Here is a 20,907-nt window from a genome sequence, read left to right on the forward strand (position 1 = left end):
AGGCACTTTGAACTGAATGAAGATATGTTGGCACAGATCAAAAAGGAGATGCTCCTTCTACAAAAAAATGTTGAAATTTGCAGAGGATCAGAAATGCCACAAAATGATTTGGAAAAAAAAAATTAGGATACAAAAAATTTGGCTTTTTTAATATGAATTCAGTTTCTATTCCTAGATTTTTATTGAAAGCACCAAGCTTTCTCATAGATCTCTCCATTTTTATCCCTGTCTTCTATAATATTTGCATACACTAATGCAAAGACTACAGAAAGTCATAAACTTCATGTTAGCAAGTACTTCTTGAGTAACTTCAGAAAGCTATCAAGTCTCCTTACAATCTAGGCAGGCAAAATTAGGATCTAAACCATTTATTTTACTCCCACAGTACAACACAAGAGTTTGTGCGCCTTCCCTCTACTGCTGTTTTGGGTGCCTCTCTCCCCTTGCCTCCCATCTGTCTTCTCTGTCTTTCACACCCTCAGATCATTTTCAGTGTATGCATGTGTGCTTCACAGTCAAGACACACAAAAAAGCTATTGTGATACAGTGACTTATTACATGGTAATTTAACTGTGACAGCCATCAATATAACCACTCATTCTACCGCTTAGATGAAGTAATTTGGCTTGGCTTATCTTAGCTAGCACTGTTTATACTCCACTAAAACAGGTCCAAGCTCATGACATTTTCCTGGTCAAGCTTTAGAATCAACGTGTTTCTTTGTCTCCAGCCCATTAACCTTCAAATTCACTGAAGTTCTCTACTCTCTCATCACATTTGTAATTTTTCCCCCTTTCCTCCAGCTCTTCAACATGATATTTCAAAGAACCTCCTCCCATTTCTCTTCGGCCTCCAACTCTCTTCAGTTTATTTCTTGCAACTAGGTAACATCTTTCACAAATCACAAATGCAGCTTCCACTTCCTTGTTGATGTCTTCCTAAAATTTTAGGGTGGAGATTAGAGTGCAGCTGTAGAGTTGCAAGGCTGTCAAAATGGCCTTTCACAAAGGACAGTCCAGACAAACACTTGGTTTTAACAGTTTCGTAATACTATTAGCAGGATTATATAAAGTACACTTTCTTGCAACAACCACAAGGCTGGACTCGATTTGGGAAGCCCTCAGGATTGTAAAGGAATGTTTTCACAGGATAATCTGTTTTCTAGCTTTGATTTGTTTTCAAACCAAACCGATGTTTGAGCCCACCTCTCTAGTATCTTCTAGCAGCTACATGGTTATCCATTTGCTTTCCCACTGTACCCATCCCTATCACCCCAAGTCTTTTTAGGGTCCTTGTTACTAGTTTACATTAGTTACGTAAACCGAGTGACTTTGTTCAGCCCTGTAACTTCCAGATTATATTTGAAGCCTATCCTTTCATTGTTTACTTTCCATTCTCTCAACTAAATTGCTTATGTTCAGGCTGTTTGCATTTCATGTTCTCCACTGCTGTCACGGTCTCCCCTCTGACTTTAACAAATTCACTCTTCCACAGCCAGGTTTGGTTTTTTTTTTAATAGCAGAACCTGCATATTTAACTTTTGATATCATTTCAATTTTATCAAATATCCAATTACCACAGTATCAAGACTCAAAGCAACATACTAGTTCTTCACTTCAGATTCAAACCACCTTTCAACCTCTCATCAGCTTCAGAATGTACTTGAAAGGCTAGACTTTTATTTTCTCACTGTAAAGTGTCTTCAACACTGGCATTTCCTCCCACCCTTTCTTATGAAAGGTGTGAGAACTGTCTAATTATAACACTCTTACCTGCTGAAAACTCCACTAAATCTTTCTAAAACCTGAACAAAAGCTGAACAGTTTTGGTTTTCTGTGACTTTCATGCCACTCTCTTGTTTACTTTCCTCTTCTCCCTTAATCTACCTGTTGGGTAACACTTACATTGTAAATTCTCTAAAGCAGGACTGACGCATTTGTTATGCTTGTACAGTGCTTCATACTATGCTTGTACTATGCCAGTACTTTTTGCAACAAGTGCATATGTTTTAATAAATATAGAAATATTACTTCAATTTTTGCTCTGAGAAAAACCTGCAGAAGAGAAGTTACAATAATTACTCAGTGAGCACACCTAACTAGCACTCCTTTTTCAGGAAGTGACCATTACATTTTATCAACTGTTACACAATGCAAGATATTGTCTAATTGCACAGACAACCCAGTGGATCTCATCCTGCATTCCTACACGAAACAGAACTCCCCCCGTGCTTTTGTAGAAGTCTTACACATGTAACAGTAATAGCATCAGACTACATGCAAGATGTTGGAACATTTGAGAACTTTCATTTCTCTTTATAAAGCAATTGTGTCAGCTTGGTTCAAAAAGTCCAGTTTTAATACATTTTTGTGGTCATAGAAGTTGTAGGAGTAACATGATCAAAATTAGAGAGTCATGTTTCTTTTTAATATGTTCACTTCAAGCATCAATCAGTGCAAAACAACGACTATCTACATGATATTCTTTAATAAGCACATCCAACTTGTTTTACCAGAGCTCACAGCCAGAAATGCTGGTAAAGATCTTACCTTCTAAAGAACAGAACAGTAACTTCTTGTCAGAGAACGTATCTTCAGAGCAACAGCCCCTCTCTAACCTCCTACATCGCTCAGGAGTCTCTTACCATTTGCATTATTCATTGACACAAAAGCAAACCTTCATATAGACAATCAGTGCAGGTATTAGCCTGACCCTTGCCAACAGTTGATTAAAAACTAAGACGACTAAGGTGGTCACTAGATAATCTACAGAATGTATTTCATTCCCTTGACATGTTTTTGCAGAGAAACTCACCTGTATAACTCCTTCCATCATGTTCACCATCTTGTTGACTATTGCAATGACTTTGTGAGTACGCTCAGTAGGAGTGATGTCAGGTCTGTACTGGCTTGACAATACATACCGACATGTCATATATAAAACATATGTAGGTGACAACTTAAAATGAACTGTCGAGCTATTTGTGTAATTTATAATGGCAGATAAGAAGGCATCTTCAGCTGTAGAGAAAGAGGAAAAAAAACACATCAAAGCCAAAGACAGAAAGAAAATTAAATAAAATAATTTCATAACTTGGGGCATAGAGGACATCTTTTTGGAGGAGAAGAGGGAGAAGAGGGAAGCAACTTACAGGAATTTGAACTCTAAATTGTTTATTATGTACTACAGCTACTTAGGCATAACAGCCACACACTTCTATAAAAAGCCAGAAAATCTGATCATCAGGATACATTTTCGAACTACTTCCTATCTCTTTGCTGAAAATTCACGTCTTCAAGGCACATGAAAATGCAAGCTTCCTCTTGTCTATTCTATTCCTACAAAGGTCCCTTATTATAGGGAATTTTATAAAAAAACCTGCCTTTGTTTGCTCACAAATCTATTTGGTTTCAAATGTTTGAACAATCTCTGGCATGGTATTTTTCTACCAGATCTGAGACCTTAAAAAACTGGAGATCAAGACAACAAAAAATAAAATTCTAAATGAAAATTTAAACTTAATCAGATTTTATATAAAACAGACTTTGAACAAGATGCAACCTATTACCCAAGCATGGAGAACTGTATAGAAGAGAATGAACTCAATGTACTGCTGAGGAGGCAGGATTAAAAATGTTTTCACAGTTACATTTGAATATCTGAAGACCGAGTTGAAATGCAATTAGAATTAGATATGCAGGAACCTGCCTCAACACCCAAAACGTGTGTTCACCCTCCCCAACAATATAAGTTATATTACTGGATTAGCTATCCTTTGTTTAGTCATTATTCTTTTCAATGTTTACTTAAGTTATCCTTAAGTTTTCAAACTGACTGAAATATTACACTATAGAAAAACATGTCAACAGGTTAGTGTTGCAACTTCACAATATACTCACAGCTTTCCCTGAATTCAATACTGGCAGGTAGTATCAGTTCTGGTCCATGAGTATCCTGAGGTCTAAAGAAATACAACAAAAATTGAAACAAACAATCTACAAGGTGATATTAATTCCATTGTAAAATTACAGATTTCTCCAAATACACTGGTTCCAAATGCTGACACAATATCCTTCCCCAAAATGATCCTTTTTTACCTTTCCTCTAAAATCATTCAGGCTATATTTGCCCACAACACAACAGAGCAAAATACAGACTTGAAACTGTGGAGCCTGTGATACTAATGAACACCCCCTTCTGCGCTGCGTGGCAGACTGACAGGATCAGTTTGCCATCTGCCATCGACAGGATTTAAATAACAAATTATTCATGGACACATGAAAGAAAGTGAATGAAACCTCACTTGAAACATCAGCTCGATTACAACAAATGTACTTTGCTATCTTTAACACCCTCAAAACCAATGAGAATTTATTTGTCTTTTCTTCTGGTAAGGAGGAAAAGGAGGTAAAATCCAGCCCCCACCCTCACCTGGCTGTTGCTATGCTATGTTAAGAAACAGCAGCCATTCCATGAGCCCCAGAACTACATCTTCACTAAAACTGACTGCAGTGCTCTTTCTTACCAGTACCTATCAGAGGATTCACAGAGGAGAAAAATTAACAGAAAACTGATGTTTCTGATCTCTACAGAAGGTTAAGCACATATTTCATTCCTCCCTTAAGCAAAAGCATTAATTGAGCTGTTCTCTGTAGTTAGGCACCTATTTTTAGGAAATATGTAAAAGCCTAACATCTTCTGCATGCAATAACCATATGTAACACAATAGGTAGCTCTCTACTTCCCCCAGTAACTTTGATAAAGAAAGAGTGTAATACGATTATATAAGCCTCATTCTCCTGATAAATTTTAGTTATGCCACAAAGCAGAGAGAGGACACTGAAGGCTTTATTCAGCTATCTCCTGTAGTAAAAAAAAAACCAAAAAAACCAAACAAACAAAAAAACCCACCACAAGACGACTTTGAAGGCTGATGTCAAAAAATATAAAATTAAATTTTAGCATATGCAATCAAAAAAACGGAGAGTACCTTTGGGTTTTGGTGGGTTGGGTTTTTTTTGGTTTTTAAACTTGCAAAAACTTAAACCAACAGGAAGCTCAGTCATGTCATCTAGATAATGTTTTATTATAAGAAGAGCTCAGCAAAACGAAGTTCTGTGGAGCTGAAAGTTAAGGAACAGCAGGGCAACATATACACAAATTCCTGCCAGTTCAGTTACATTTCAAACATGGTAGCACACTCTCTTTATGCAGAGCACTCGGTGGTGTGTAAATTGTAGCATTGCCTCTGTTTTTATTGCTATAAATTTAAGGTGAACTAATTTCTCACCACCTCCACACTATCAAAAGTGCATCATCTCCACTGAAAAGTTCATTGTTTCATAGAAGAATAACTAATACTCATAACTAATACTCACAGAGCATTATCAAAATAGAACTATAGTGACAACTCCAGAGAAATTTTTAATCTGTCATTATACGAATGGTAATAAGACAAAGAAATGTTTCAACAAACTCACTAGTAAACCAGTGACAGATTTCAGCTGATGATTTATTTCCTTTTCTTTAGAACAAAAAGATAATGATCCTTTCAGCACATAGGAAGGAACAGGATTCTCACTCTTCCCCCCAGTGGGAGAGAAAGCAGCAAGAGAGATGAGAACTGATACAGATTAGTGCAAGATTGCTTACAGAACTTTGGAAATTGGCTTTAAGAAAGAAATTAAGATGAAGCAGTAGGAGGAAAGACTTCTTTTAAAAACGTTAATTTAGTTTTACCTGTAAAGATGCAGCAAGTCAATTATTTTAGCTACCTTAATATGAATTTCCTTCAACTAATGTACCATTTTCTGCCTTTTCTAAGCACACACAAAAGGAATATTCTCTAATTAAGCTTTATAAATTGGAAATTTAAGTTAAAATAACTCTCTGTGCTTCTGATATGATAGCAGCTAGCCAACCTGCTTTGTACTGGATACATTTTAAGAATATTGTGTCTTTGTGCTATTGTTTTTATAGAAAAATCCTCTCTGTGGTGACAAAATTCTGAGCTAAACCAGTCTGAAAGTCTAGTTAGGGTATGTTAGCAAGGCCATAAAATATTACTTAGGTGTTGCCACCTCTCTAAGTACAGTGTCAGGTAATATTACACTTTAAAATTGCTTTAAAACCAATAACACATTCTCCAGATATTTCTGTATTCTCCTAGATTGTCTATGATAAACTGCATTAAAAAGAAAATCCTCTGTCTTCATGTGGCTGTTTTAGCCAGCATACTAGCTACGTATAAATTTTGTAAGGCATGTTAAAGTTAAGAATCAGGTAAGTGTCTGCATTCCTTTAACACCAGTTATACATCACCATGCTCATTTCTAACCAAACACATTCTTAAGAACTCATGAAGGGTATCCAAGGCAAAAAATTATCTTTTTCTCTTTTTTATTATATGCTTGCTCACGCTAATTGAAGTAAGTTACCTAACGAGGATGTAACCATAATCCTTAACTATTTAGTCATCATCTTTTCTTTTAGAGAATCACATTTCAACCAGAACAACCATACACAATAAGTAAATTGGAGTTATGCTCTCAGATTTCAATTATTTTTTTTCTAGAGACTAAAAACTAAGACAGACAAGTTCTAATCTTTGGTCTTTAATCCATTCAGTGGGTGACTGGAAGAAAGTCTCATTTGCCTTACTATTCACCTTTGAACAGCAGCAATGAACACACACAAAGAGAACAGACAAGGACACTTAGTACAGTGATGAGCTAGTCGTACAGTAACAAGAACCTGGTCAGTGAAGATTTTCCAGTTTTTCAAACTGACATAGCAGTTACTCTACTCCATGATTACTGTTCTTACAGCTCACAAAATGAGACCAGAGTATCCCAGAGAAAGCCTAACTAAAGATTACAAAATTCATCCACAAAGGGAAAGAATTCAGTTTACCTGAGCAACTCATTACCTGGCATTTCCTAATTTGACAGACTGACTTTGCTAACCTGTTAATCTCAACACAGTGAATAAATCTGAGAAAGAGCATGTGATAGAAATGCTGTATTTAGATAAATAACTCTGAATGTAATTACACAACACATACTTTACACATATATGATACATACAGAAATAAAATACCAATGTCAATACTGGCGATAAAGATCTCTGTGGTTGTAGCTATCACAAATCTTAAATGCAATTTGGATGCCTCTAAAAACATTTTTCGCACACAGGTACCAAGGTGAAAAAAAACCCATGTATAGTAACAGTAAGATTAGTACGTGTATTCTCTTCAGAAGGAGTTTTAGAAGTTAAAAAAAAAAAAAAAGGCAGATATAGCTCGCAGATGGCTCTGTATTTTTGAAATACAGAACTATAGCACAAGATAATCCTCTTTACAAGTGCTCTTGCTGAAAGGTAGAAATACAGAAATTTAATAATCTTCATACACATACAAATGCACAGCTAGAACTCAAGAAATATTAATATTAGAAGCCTCAAGAATTTCTGTCAGGCTATAAAACGTTCACAAAGGAGTTTTGTTGATCTTTAATGTGAGGAAAGTTACAGTTAAAAACACTAGTAATTCAACAAGAACGAGTTAAATCTTCAGCAACCTTAATAAAAACAGTTCTGAAAAAGACACTCCAGATGTCCAGGCATCCCAACAGAAGGAATGCAGAGTAGAATCAAGTTCTATTCTACTGGAACATCACTGAAAGCATTTAAAAGATGTCACTGCTACAAAACATTAGAACATCAGGAATTCAGTTCAGGTGGAAGCAAAATTTTCTGCCTTTTTTTTTTTCCTCCTCATTTTCCTACCACTTATCTCTGAACTCTATTTTCCGTGTAGCGAATAATAAATCCACCTGAAGGTACTAGAAGTTCTACAACTTGAATCACTGCACTTTTTAACCCTTTATCATAACAGTTCATCTGAAAGTAAAAGTTATGTAGACAGCAATATAATCTTGTATTTTTCTTAACATCTGAAAAAAATCTTTTCACAGAATCATAGAATTGCTGAGGTGTGAAGGGACCTCTGAAGATCATCTGGTCCAACTTCCCTGCTCAAAAGGTCAGCTAGGGCAAGTTGCTCATGAACTTGTCCAGTCAGGTTTTTAATATCTTCAAGGATGGAGACTTCACACCCCTCTCTGGGCAATCTGTTCCCCTGTTCAATCACTCTCACAGTAAAGAAGTTCCTCCCATCAGGTATTTAACCACACTGATAAAAATCCATCCCAAGCCTTCTCTTACAAGGCCACGTAATTCCAACTCTAGGTACCCAGCCTTATTTTCATAAATGTTCTTTTTATCAAAACTGACCAAAACATTGGACTCCAGAGGAAAAATAATTGCACAGAAGCCTACATTGAAAGGGACCTCTAGAGATCATGTATTTCGACCTTCTGTTGAAAGCAGGACTTTATCCAGGGTTATTCAGCGCCTTGTCAAGCAGAATCTTGAAAATTTCTAGTGAGGCAGATTCTACCAGTTCTCTGGGCAACATATCCCAATGTTCACTTGGTCTCACAGTAAAGATTCCTTCCCCCTGCTCCCTACAGCCAGACAGTTTTCCCACAAAGTAGCTTCTGCTCATTGCCTCTTCACCTGTCAACCAGCATCCTTGTGATGACAGCACCTCCATCTTCTGTACAACCACCCTTTTAGGTATTGGGAGACTGTGATTAGATCTACCCTGAGCCACCTCCTCTCTAGACTGAAAAAACACAATCCCTTCACACATCGAGTTTTTTAATCCTGTGATCATGTTGTTGGAGACATCCCTTCACAGGACAGTTGCCAGTTTTTCAACCTCACTCTTGCACTGGGGGCACCAAAACTGGACACAGTATTCCAGGTGTGGCCTAACAAGAGCCAAGTAAAGTGGGATAATCACATCCCTTGATCTGCTGCCTGTGTTCTTGCTGATGCAGCCCAGGACATAGTTTGCCTTCACTACTGAAAGGATATGCTGCTGGTTCAAATTCAGCTTGCTGTACACCATGACCCCAAGTTCTTATCAGCAGAGCTACAATCCAAATGCTGAGACTTCAGCCTACATTGCTCTTGGTGTTTTCTGTCTCATGTCCAGGACTTCACATTTTCTTTTGTTAAACTTCATGCAATTCTTGTTGTGTAGGTCTTTCTGAACAGTGGCTCTCCTTTGTGGCTGTCCTCCAAGCTTGGTACTACCCACAAACTTGGCAACGATGCATCCAATCCTGTCACCCAGATTGTTTATACAGTTAGTGAGTACTATCAGATCCAATACTAACCTCAAGAAACTCAACTCATGACCAGCTGCCAAGTTCAACTTTGAGACAGTCACAATCACCCTGTCAGCCAGCTTTCCACCCATCTTCTGGCCCACTGATCCAGACCGTATCTCACCAACAAGGATGTTCTGGAAGACTGTGACAATGCATTGCTAGAATGAGGTAGATGATATGATGTCCAGAGTTCTCCCCTCATTAATTATGTAAGTTGTTTCCTCACGGAAGTCAGACAGGTTGGTCAAGCATGATTTATCCTTAGCAAACCCATGCTGTCTTTTCTTAACCATCTTCTTGTCCTTTGTGTGCCTTGAAATAGCTTCTACAACGACTTGTTCTACAGTCTTTGCAGAGCTTGAATTAATGCTGACTGGTCTGTGTTTTCTGGATCTTACACTTTGTCTGTTCTGTAGATGGATGTAGTATTTGCCCTTTTCAAGTCAGCCAGTACCTCTGATCTCCACGACCTTTCAAAGATGAGACAGTGGCCTTGCAATGATGTCAGCCAACTCCCAGCATCTTTGGATGCATCCCATCAGATCTTTTCTATTTATGATGGAAAACAGCAACAACTTTTGAAGCAATGCTAATATTAAAAGACATCGTCTGACAAGGAGTTGAGTCCTTTTAGATGGGCCCAAGCTGAACTTGAACAAGGTATTACGAATACATGGAGACTCAATAGCAAGAAAATGGCATACAACTGAAGTCAGTGTTTTCCACTATGGCTTTGGAAACAAACTGAATATGCAGGGCACAAAAAGTATCATTCTGTACCTGAAAAAAGGGCCTATGAGCAAAATGGTATAGCATTTATCTACCTAATAACAGCCACTGTATCATAAAAGCAAAAATCAAGAAAGAGGTGTTAAATGTATTTACAAATTACATAACTTTACAAGAACAGCATTCAGAGGTAACTAAAATTCTTGCTCAGAAGACTTGCCAACAATACTACTGTAGAAATAGGAATGATCTGGTTATTTCCCTCTCCAGAGTAAATCCCATCATCTTGCCACTGACAAATGAAAATTTTAGGTAACTGTACTTTTGTTACTAAAGGCACTTCATACAACATGCCTAGCCATGAATCAACAATGGTGTGACATGACTATCAGCCTGGCTTCACAAAAAGAGAACTACAAATAACAGAATATTGAAACAAAGGAATTTCTTTTTTATATATTCTAAAGTTTTTTGGTTAGTTGTTAATCCTGGGATTTATTTAGAGTGAGAAATCTCATTTTCCACAGGGAAAATCTGGTAGTTTAAAATATTTCAACATACTGCTTGATCTATCAGAAAAATGTATCCAGTTTGTTCCATTATGAGAAGTTACAGATTACACATTTCCTACCTGCTTTCCTGTCTGCGATAATCTTGCTGCTGCTCAATTCTAATCATCGGCTTCACCATTCCTCGTTCGGCTGTGCTGGATGCTGACGATGTCCTGTCACCATCAAGCCTGCTGGTGCTCTAATCCAAAACAGAGGGACAGATGCTTAGCATGCAAACATTGGATTAGCCAGTATTTGGGCTTGGCACTCTTAAAATTGTGCTTGGCACTATTAAGTGTCAATTTGAGGCTTGACAAGAGATGGGAAAACAGAAGAGTACAGCACAGAATCCAGCAGCTCAGGAGGTGTTTTCACCGCAAGGAAGCATCGAAGAGCACACTTGCAATTCATAGGACAACAATGGCCAGCTAGGAACAACTATTTATTAACATTTGAACATATAATGAAGATTTCAAAAGTCTTTATTTAGAAGTTGCATAGTTACCAATTCAAAGTAAGAATGAATTGTTAATGACTTTAGCTAAGAGACAAAGTTAAACATATTAACAGATTTAAAACTAGCTATGCTCCCCTACCCTGCTTCTGCAATAGCTCCAAGTGCTGACATTATGGAGTCATGCGATGATTTATCCTGTTCTTAAGGCAAGTCTGATCCGCTGGACAGTACTTAATTTTACAAGACTAGAAGAGGCAATTCAAACTATCCCATTTTTTTATGTACAATTCAGTCTGTTTTCTTTCAGTGTCACAAGCTCCTCAATAGGAAGCTTTTAATTTACGATTTCCAATTCCATCAAACTCTACCAGGAAGGGGAAAAACATGCTGCTTTAAGCAGCAAAATATGTAGCAATTATTTTTCAGTATAAATAGTTGAAAATAAACCATCAGTAAAATACGAAATTTCGTAAGAAATTTCTAGAACTAGATTATTTGCTCTGACACAAGAAAACCTAACAAAAAGTGCATCCCAAAATGCAAGTACTGACATGCCAATCCATGAATCACTTTTCATCACCAGGTCTCAGAGAACTTTCATTGAAGTTATTGTTACCCCTTTTCTAAATAGAAAAGCAAACTCATAAGAGCAACTGTTAGAAAACAAGTGATTTAACAAGATGTCATGCACATTCCCAAACAGTACAAATCAAAAAAAAAAACCCACAAAACAAAACAAAAAAAAAAAAACCAAACACCCAGCTGAATTTTCCCAAGCTTCCCCAGGTCCACTACAATATTTTTCTATTAAGTCTGAAAAGCATATGAGGTATGCTATGTAATAATGCCAGAAACTCCAATTCTGAGACATTTTGAGCATTTTAATAGTTTACAAACTTTTTCTCCTCCCAAAACGTCACTAAACAAATTCCAATCATATATAAAGAATGCATCCAAGATAAAAGCAAGCATTGTCACGAACAAAGCTACAAAGGAGAAAAACTGAATCAGAAGTCTGTGGCAAGAAAAAAATTTTAAGACTAACGAACACATTCAAAAGCTGTGAGAGTATTATTAATACCTACCCTGTGACACGAATATTACTAAATTTCCTTACAAGTATTTCTATTTGATAACAGTAGCACCAAAACATAGAAGGAAATGCATTTGTGGGAGAACTACAACATTTCATATCGCTGAAATAATTCATTCTTTCATTTCATCTGAGGCATGTGATCATAGCACCAAGAAAGGCATTCACCATCGTGTCATTTTATTTGTTTGCTCTTGGAAAATGCAACTCTAGCACAGAATTTAACAGAAAGACAGTGAAGAAAGAAATCAAGAAGAGATTACCACCTCATAAAACGTTTATAATTATGACTGCAGGGAGAGTTTGTTTAGTCAGTGTGCGTACAGAACTTCTATTGAAGTCAAAACTCACATCCATTAAATTTTAAAAGCCTAGTTAAACTAAAATTGAACGTCCTTTCACATTTGATATAAACCATTTATTTACACTATCACAGATAACAATAGTCATATGCTATGTACACGAGATAATGATGTATCGTTTCTAATATGAATCCCTACCTACATGCAATCTGCCTTCAATAGGTCAGCTTGGGGAGAAACTATTCCAGGCTTGAGGAATTCCCTTTTTACTATTCTTGGCACAGAATGCATGCGAAATGCTAATACAAACTTAAACAGAACTATGATACCCAAGCCCACTCACAACAGGTAACTGTGGGGGAGAATGATGAACTGGTCGCACCTTACCAAATACTACTGCTGTTTTATGATTTTGACCTAACTTGCACATGAACTTTTATTATTTATTTATAATTTAGTCATACTATAATACCTTGCTTGCTGGTAATGCCGTTCCACTGTGAACATCTCCCTCCAGATCAAATGTGGTTTCCTGAACAGCTCTAAAAGCAAAATAACATTTCAAGTACTTTTTAGAAATTCTATTGTTGAACATCTAACAAACAAGGAACAGACCAACTAAAAGTAGTAAATTAAAGTTCAAGAGGTATACCATGAGTCCAGTTAATATTCACTTTCTAAAACATTGTATCAATTCCTTATATAAAAACACTGAAAATATTTATACAGATAATTTAATTTGGAAAACAGATTCTTAGTTACATTTTTTTTACTAGTTAAGTGAGAAAAATATAAATACACATAAACATAAATAATATAAAATCACAGGACAACATGTTCAAGTTCTTGTATTCACTGCAGTAGACTTGCTAGAAATTTTTGCTCAGTTTTTCAGTACTAAATGTACAACAATCTTGATAATGTAAATAATTCATAACTCATAGCAATGCATTTTATTATCTGCTTATTCTAAAGACTTAAAAAATATTTGATTGTTCAAGCTGCAACAGCCCTTTGCCAGAGATTTTGCTGTCCAGATAAAGCTCTGCAGTAGTACAGTGCTTCAGAGTTTACTATGTAAACGTTTGAGAGCATTTGTTTATTGATCTGCAGGCTAGATGTACAACGAACTCAAGACTTAAGCAGAAATATTACATGATAGCTAAATGGCTGGAGGTCTTCCTGCAGACAGGTCCCACAAGCAGCACACTGGGTATTTCCACATTAAAATAAAGTGGAGAAAAAAATAATAATGATTAAAGTATGCATCTCTGTTAACTCAGTGCATTAGCCAGAAGAGCCTCTTTTCCTAGGTATCTTTCTCTTGTTCACCTCTAAGCCAATTTGTTTCTTTTCTAAACCACAGCAGTAGCCTCATTTGGACCCAGAGAAGATGGAAGATATGTTATTTTCTTCCATGCTATACAGTCTGATTTTAAGATTATTTCTCCCAAATATTCTACAGCCACTGAACAGAATATCTGAGCCCCTACAAGTCACTAAATCTAGAAGCAGAATTTTTTATTATGCACCTATCAAAAATATGACCACACAGAGAAACAACACGATGGACTTCCGTACTGTTAGTCCTTGCAACCGAAAAACTAGAAGATAAGTAATCACACTGTAAAAAGTGCTTGCTATATTGAGACATTTAGAGTTCCCTATCTTGACAGTCTCATTTCGTGACTACCCTACTTAATATCCAAATCCTTCTAGTGGAATTTTAAAAGTTACTACCTGAGGAAAAAAACCTCAAACAACAAAACGACAAAAAACAGGCTCTCTGAAAACATTCAGCAAATTCTTTACTTTTCCTGGAGGTTGGAAGAACTTTGAAATACACTACAATAAGGCATTCCACTGTTTTTAACACAGAAGTGAGCATCAGAAAAAAACTTTTCTGAATATTTCATAATGAAAAAGACACTTGCTAATCCTATAAAAAATCACAAGGTGGAGCTCAAGTATTAAAATAGTTACTATATATTTAACACTTAAAAGCAGATACTCAGAACTCCTTTAAAACCACACTCTAGTCACAGGCATTTATAATGCTCTCATTCCCTATTTTTTCCAAGGCTCCCTGCTTCACCTGAGCAGAAAGAAAATAAATTTTACTCACCCAGTTTTGTGTCTTGGACCTTTGACCATAAGATTTGCATCAATAGGTCTTTTAGGAATAATATGGTCCTGAGTGGGATCCACAAACTTAAATACATGAGATGATCCAAACTGAACCTTCATTCCACTTTGCAGCATAGTGGTTTCTGAAATACGCTGACCTTCCACGTACGTTTCAGCATCAATGCTTCTTGGGGTTACAGTAACAACTCCATCCATATTATTAAGGTCACAATGATGAGGCTGAATTCCTGGACCAAATAACTGAAAATAGAATTAATTAACATGGAATAAACTAAATTTTACAGCAGCAGAAATTAAAACAAAAAGATCGAGTTCCAGCTTACCCTATTTACAGACTAGTAACTTAACTTTGCTTGCTTATGGATTTAACAGACATGAGCGGTACTAAAGTCCGTTAGGTTTCACTTCAATTCTCCTTGCAACAGAGATAATAAAACACTCATTTAACTAATATGTGCAGCAGAAATCACTTAGTGAAAAGTTTTTCACTTTTTTGGTCATATGCTGTTCAAAACTGTTTTCTTCCACTTGCTCTTTTGGTGCGAAATCTCACAGGGCAAGTATTTACAAGCCAGCTAACTGCACTGACATGGACCCAGGGTGCTATGAGACTCCCCGGCAAGAACTTCATACATCTATGCTTGTTTTATACATTTAAGAAATCCTACCTCACTCAAAGGGGTTGAGACTAGGACTTGAAAGCCATTAAGCAGCTACAATAATAACAATATGTACCATTTGATCCAGTGACGAAAAAGAATACCCCACTTTAAATAATGAAACCCTTACTTTCCTCTTAAAGCAAGAGACAGGAAATAAAACAGAGTTAAGACCATTAACATGAAATTGCAGCAGTATTTTACCCTTCTAGCTTTGAACGGTATTCACAGAATATTTTACTAGTTTCCACAATGGCACATAACTGACCAGAGACTGGATCAGTTCTGTCATCTGAGTCTGCTTTTTTTCCATACCTGAATGGAATTCTCATCAAATTTTTCGGTTCCAACTTCAGTGACACTTAATTGTAGACGATAGAGCTTTGGCTTATCTCTGGAGTCAGAACCATCTGTACAGCAAGTGACAAATGTTAATTTGCAGGCCATTAAAGTTCAAATACACAATATTTCTACATCAATGCAATTTATTTCAGAGTAGCAATATTTGTCAAATGAGTGACATTCAAGATTTGTTGAAACTTAGCTGTTCATTGCAGCGTAAAAAACACAGAAACTAGACAGAGCCCACTCAAAGCAGCTGTTTTCTACAAGTGCAAAGACCAAAGCAATCAAGAACTACTAATCCAAACATACTTTAAAAAACTTTGTTTCCTTAGTAGTTTAAGCAATACAATTTTTGTTAATCTCTAAGATTTTATATTGGTAAACAAATATGGGTTCAAAAGATTTAGAAAATAAGGTTAACTGCACATGTCTATAATAATAGTATTTATTGATCTTACTAAAAGTACAGATTATCAGAAATATCTACTGTCAGGTGGACAACATGCCAAACTGTTTCCTGTTCCTCAGATACTGAAATAGGGCAATATTAAAAGACAATCTTACAAAATGTTCACCTATGACAGCTTTAGTCTTGATATACAGGACTGTAGCCCTTCTGGCCTTATCTTTATAGTCCCATTGACGTTTATTTTCAGCTCACAGAAAATTAGGTCAAAGATAAAGTTTGTTTTCCTCCTCCCCCCAGAAGAACATATTGTCCCCATTTTGCAAGATACGCTGGATGCAGCACAGGATTTAGCTGCTGCCTTCACAGGCTAACACAGATGGGTTTTGTCACACATACAAATACTCCCCAGAAGATACTACAACTCTAAATACTATCAGATACTAAACTAATACTGTCACTTCTGACTCCTCTCCTGTTTCTGTTCCAAAGGGAAGATGCAAAAAAGGGAGGCTGCAACACAAAGAATGTCTTACCTGTGGGCATGAACAATGATTTCAAGTCATCCCCAAAAAGCATCAGAGAATACTACTAAAGCCACGGCACATACAGTGATACTGTCTTCAACAGGATACTAGTCCTCTTCAGAGTTTACATGAAAGTCAATATAAACAGTACCTCCACAAATCTAACTGTAAACTCCCAGCATTACTACCAGGATCTGTTTCTAAGCCATTTAACCATAAAGTTTCACTTAGTCTATGAAGTCCTCTATCAATCCCCTTCAGTGAACAGTATTTCAAGGAATTAAAAGTCAACAGCACAGAGAAAACTTAACAGTTAAGAACTACACGCTGACTAAAAGCAGAAGATACAAAGAACGGAATGCAACAGTACAGAAGAACAGAAAACACAAAGGAAATGGAGGGGGGAAGAAGCTGGGTATCAATGAAGAATGATACCAACAGAGTTTTGTGTGATTTTGACGTGGGGAAAAGTACAAGTGCTCCTAGTAGTAAGCTTGTCCTGAGGGTGTTGTGATGTTATTGGGACATAAAGACATCAGGCAGAGACGGTCCATAGAAAAGTACTATAAATATCGAGGTTAAGTGCTAATACTATAGTAATATCCAGTTACTGAACATATTTAGAATCATTATCGTAACAGTAGTATGTCAACCACCACAAAAGTAGTATTAAACATAGAGCATACAGTCCTTTAAACATTTTTCAGGTACAGTTATAAACCTTTTATTGAATCCTGATATTTAAGTCTACAGAAACATACTTCTAATATCACTGTACACTAAAAAAGGTAATGCTAATACAGTATCTTCAATTTAATTGTGTGCAGTTTTTAATACTTAACAATGCTAATCGGAAATTACATGGCTGCATCTTCAATATCACCAAATGCAGACACGTAATACACTACTGAATAAATCTGGCTGCTTAACCCAAGTTCTCTGAATTGTTATTATGCCTCCCCACAACTTACACATCAAAACCTAGAGTAGCCCCCTCATTTATTTATTTATGAATCCAAAAGTCAAACATTTCTTCCTCTGGCCAACATCTCAGTTTGGTAAAACTGGCATCCAAAAGAGAAAAGATTCAGTTTGGAAGCAAGGACCCTTATTCGACACGCATAAATAATGACATTTCAAAATACTGGAATTTCAAAAGTCAGTGGCATAAAAGTCAGGGCTAGGTACCTAGGGCTTCTGTTCTTAATTTCTTATGGCACTTCCTCCTAAGCCCTTTTTATACAGATTACAGAACAGGCTTAATGGTCTAGTGATTTCACCCCTATACTAAATATACTCCCCACCCCCATATTTTTCATTTTTGATATCTAAAAAAAACCCCAAAACTTTAAAATATTCCTACATATTTCTGAAATATTCTGTAAAATACATGATAAAATATTGTGTTTTGCAAATATTTATTTAAGATAACTTACAGATCTCTTTCCTGAGTTCAGCACTTGTGATAATCAACCAATACCAAGTTCCTACTAATAAATGTTACCTCACACCACTGTATATTCTCAGTATAGATGCATACCATGTAAAATGTGCTTTCACATATGAAATATATTTTAGTATCACAATGTTTCTGCTGAGGCAAATTAAGACTGTTTTGTTTCTCTGGAGTGTCCAACATAAAAACACAGCATAGATGCAAACACTTTTTTTGCTTCCCAGGAAAACAAGAAAGATTCAAGGAGTTACTGAAAGTGTTAGGAGCACACATGTAATCATCCATCAGTAAAAGCCAGTTTCTACAGTAAAAGAGTATTTTAACCTTGAAAAGAATTACTACAAATTCTAAAAAGGATGAAAGGCCTTTTTGTTCTAGGGGAGTGATGCAGGAGGGAAGGAAGGTGGCATTATACTACACTGTAAAGTCCTGTACTTCCTGTTTTTCAACAGCTGGAAGCTCACCTAAATGCTGTTTGGAATGCATTCCTCAACTCGCTGCAGCAGGATACAGATTCTGCCACAGCTATGGCGAAGTCCCTGCTCCACAAACTCTGACAGCCCAAGGCAGCTGTTCTCAGCTTGTAAGAACCAAACTTCAAAGACTTCCGGTGGTTCAGAAAGGTCATACATATGATCTAAGTCATATGACTTAAGGTCCAGAATTGGGGGGGGGGGGGGGGGGGGGGGGGAATAATGTATCTGGGTTTTTTATCTGACAGTAACAATTTTCTTTTCATTCAGAAATTTGAAAGGTCAAAGTTCTCAGAAAGGTGGGCAATACAGAAGCAGCAGCAAGAAGCATAAGGAAAATGTCTGAATTCTATACAAACTTTTTCATTTTATATGTGTGCATAACTAAATACACAGCATGGAAGAAAGACGGCCTGTATTCTGTTTAGGGCACCCATGACTGAGTAACATTAGCAGAGCTAAATAGGTGCAGAAACATCTAGTTTCTTGGGGCTTTTTTAAGCTTAGAAAATTGAATTGGAATGTAGCTCCCAGATGTGTCTCCGAGGCACAAGCTGAAGAAGCAAGAACTATGATTCAAGAGACCATGTTAGCCACTGTTGCATACACTATACTTAATTATCTACCTGATAATTAAGCTTTTCCCAGTGTCATTATATGAGGGTTCAAACAAACTCAGAATGATCTGCATCTGAAGTAAGTTTCACAAGTTATTTTCCCCCATAACAGAAGTACACATACAAAGATACACATACATTTGTGTATACTGCCTATTGCAGATTGAAAACTTGTATTTCAAGAGGTAACTGTCCTAGGTTACAGTGTAAAATGTGCCAAAAGGAAAAAAAAAAAAAAGTATTCTATTACCATCTTCAGGAGCTGTTGAGACCAGGTGGGGCGGTGCTCCCTGCCTCCCCCCTCTGGACTATCTCCTGTTAATGGGCACAACAATGCATTATCGCCTGACCCATCCATAACTCGCTCCTGGACTATCTCCTGTTAATGGCCCATCAAGGAACTGCCTCACGACTCCCCATCCCATTGTGAGATGCTCCGCCCGGGGAGGGGGGAAGGAGCCAAGCAGTCCATGCCAAATAAAAACTGAGATTTCGAACACCCTAGCAGCCTTCTTCCACTGGATTCCCAGAGGAGTTTTTCCATCCACTGGAGTTCCAGAGGACAGGAGCTACCTACCTACCACTGGACCTTCGGAGGAAGACCAGACTCTTTTACCTGATCGCTGCTTCCACAGAACTACATCCATCGCTTCAGGAGGACTGCAGCCAGCATCTTATCGGACTGCTACTGCCACCCTAACAGGGTGTCAGGTTGTATTTCTGACTCTGTCAGTGTAAACCAGTGGGTTGTTTGGTTTTTTTTTTTTCCCTGCCTTGTGTTTTATATATATATATTAGTAAAGAACTGTTATTCCTATTCCCCATATCTTTGCCTGAAGGCCCGTTAATTTCAAAATTATAATAATTTGGGGTGAAGGGGGTTGCACTTTCCATTTCAAGGGAGGCTCCTGACTTCCTCCGCAGACACCTGTCTTTCAAACCAAGACAGAAACCCTCCATCAGAAAGCAGACCTTATCACCAAAGACAAGCCAGGAAACAGTGATTTAGAAAAAAGGGGTTTTCAAAAACACTAAAGCATGTTAATGTATAGTAAAAACTATAAAACACACAGTGTAGAGTAAAAAGATGCACAGTATATTACTATTCACCTATAGTCACTAGTGAAATTGTTTATGCAAAACCTGTGAAAACTGTGGGTTTCTATCACTTCCTATGCTAAGGATGCAATACAAATAGATTTCATGACTGGGTTTAAGCAGTTATGAGTCAACACTCACACTGCAAATAGTGGTGTTACAAGAAAACCCTGTAGTGAACAGAAGTGAACAGTCACTGTAAGCCAGTGATTCAGAATACAAATGCAGTCTTTTGCTGTTGATCAAAAGTAAAGACAGGCCTCCCTTCATGGATATATATTTTAAATTCATTACCTCACTACTGAAAGGTGAACACTACACCACTTTGCAGATGATAATTTCAATAGACTTCACTAACCCAGCACTTGAAACAATGCTGGGGAGTAGTGTTGACTTAAAACCAGACAATGAATATCAGATCATAGAAAACAAGTAAGCCAAAGTTGAACAAAAATGTCCACACAAGGGACAGCACCTATTGACTTAAAAATTAACTAAATCCACATTTGAAAAGCAACACATTTCCTGCACAGGTTCCTGAGTGCAAAGAGTTTAAACAGTAAGAAGTTTGAGAGATTGGTTGGGCAGATTTGAAATACCATGCTGAATTCAGGAGATAAGTCTATTAAATTTCAGACAGAATGTGCACTTCCAGCAGAAAGAGTCAATACTAAACATTTTTGGTGAAGGGATATTCAGTAAGGAACGGGACCAGCAACAAAGCTCCTTCAAACTAACGTGTAACAGTGTTACCACATACTGCAGTTCCGTTCTCAGAAGGAAGGTTGACCAGGGAAACCATCCTGG

General features: G+C 37.0%; 1 protein-coding gene across 13 annotated transcripts in view; it reads right to left on the reverse strand.

Annotated features, from left to right (window-relative positions):
* AFDN (afadin, adherens junction formation factor) overlaps positions 1-20,907 on the reverse strand; it is a 131,236-nt gene that overhangs the window by 56,281 nt on the left and 54,048 nt on the right. For all 13 annotated transcript variants that reach the window (XM_086461047.1, XM_086461042.1, XM_086461040.1 and 10 more), the window contains 6 exons: positions 15,494-15,588; positions 14,497-14,759; positions 12,844-12,913; positions 10,600-10,718; positions 3,900-3,961; positions 2,815-3,020 (listed from right to left, as the gene is read on the reverse strand). In XM_086461047.1, coding sequence (XP_086317173.1) covers positions 2,815-3,020; positions 3,900-3,961; positions 10,600-10,718; positions 12,844-12,913; positions 14,497-14,759; positions 15,494-15,588 — 815 coding nt within the window. The remainder of the gene's footprint in view (positions 1-2,814; positions 3,021-3,899; positions 3,962-10,599; positions 10,719-12,843; positions 12,914-14,496; positions 14,760-15,493; positions 15,589-20,907) is intronic.

The sequence above is a fragment of the Leptosomus discolor genome, chromosome 2, assembly GCF_034619465.1.
Source record: "Leptosomus discolor isolate bLepDis1 chromosome 2, bLepDis1.hap2, whole genome shotgun sequence".
Taxonomy (NCBI): domain Eukaryota; kingdom Metazoa; phylum Chordata; class Aves; order Leptosomiformes; family Leptosomidae; genus Leptosomus; species Leptosomus discolor.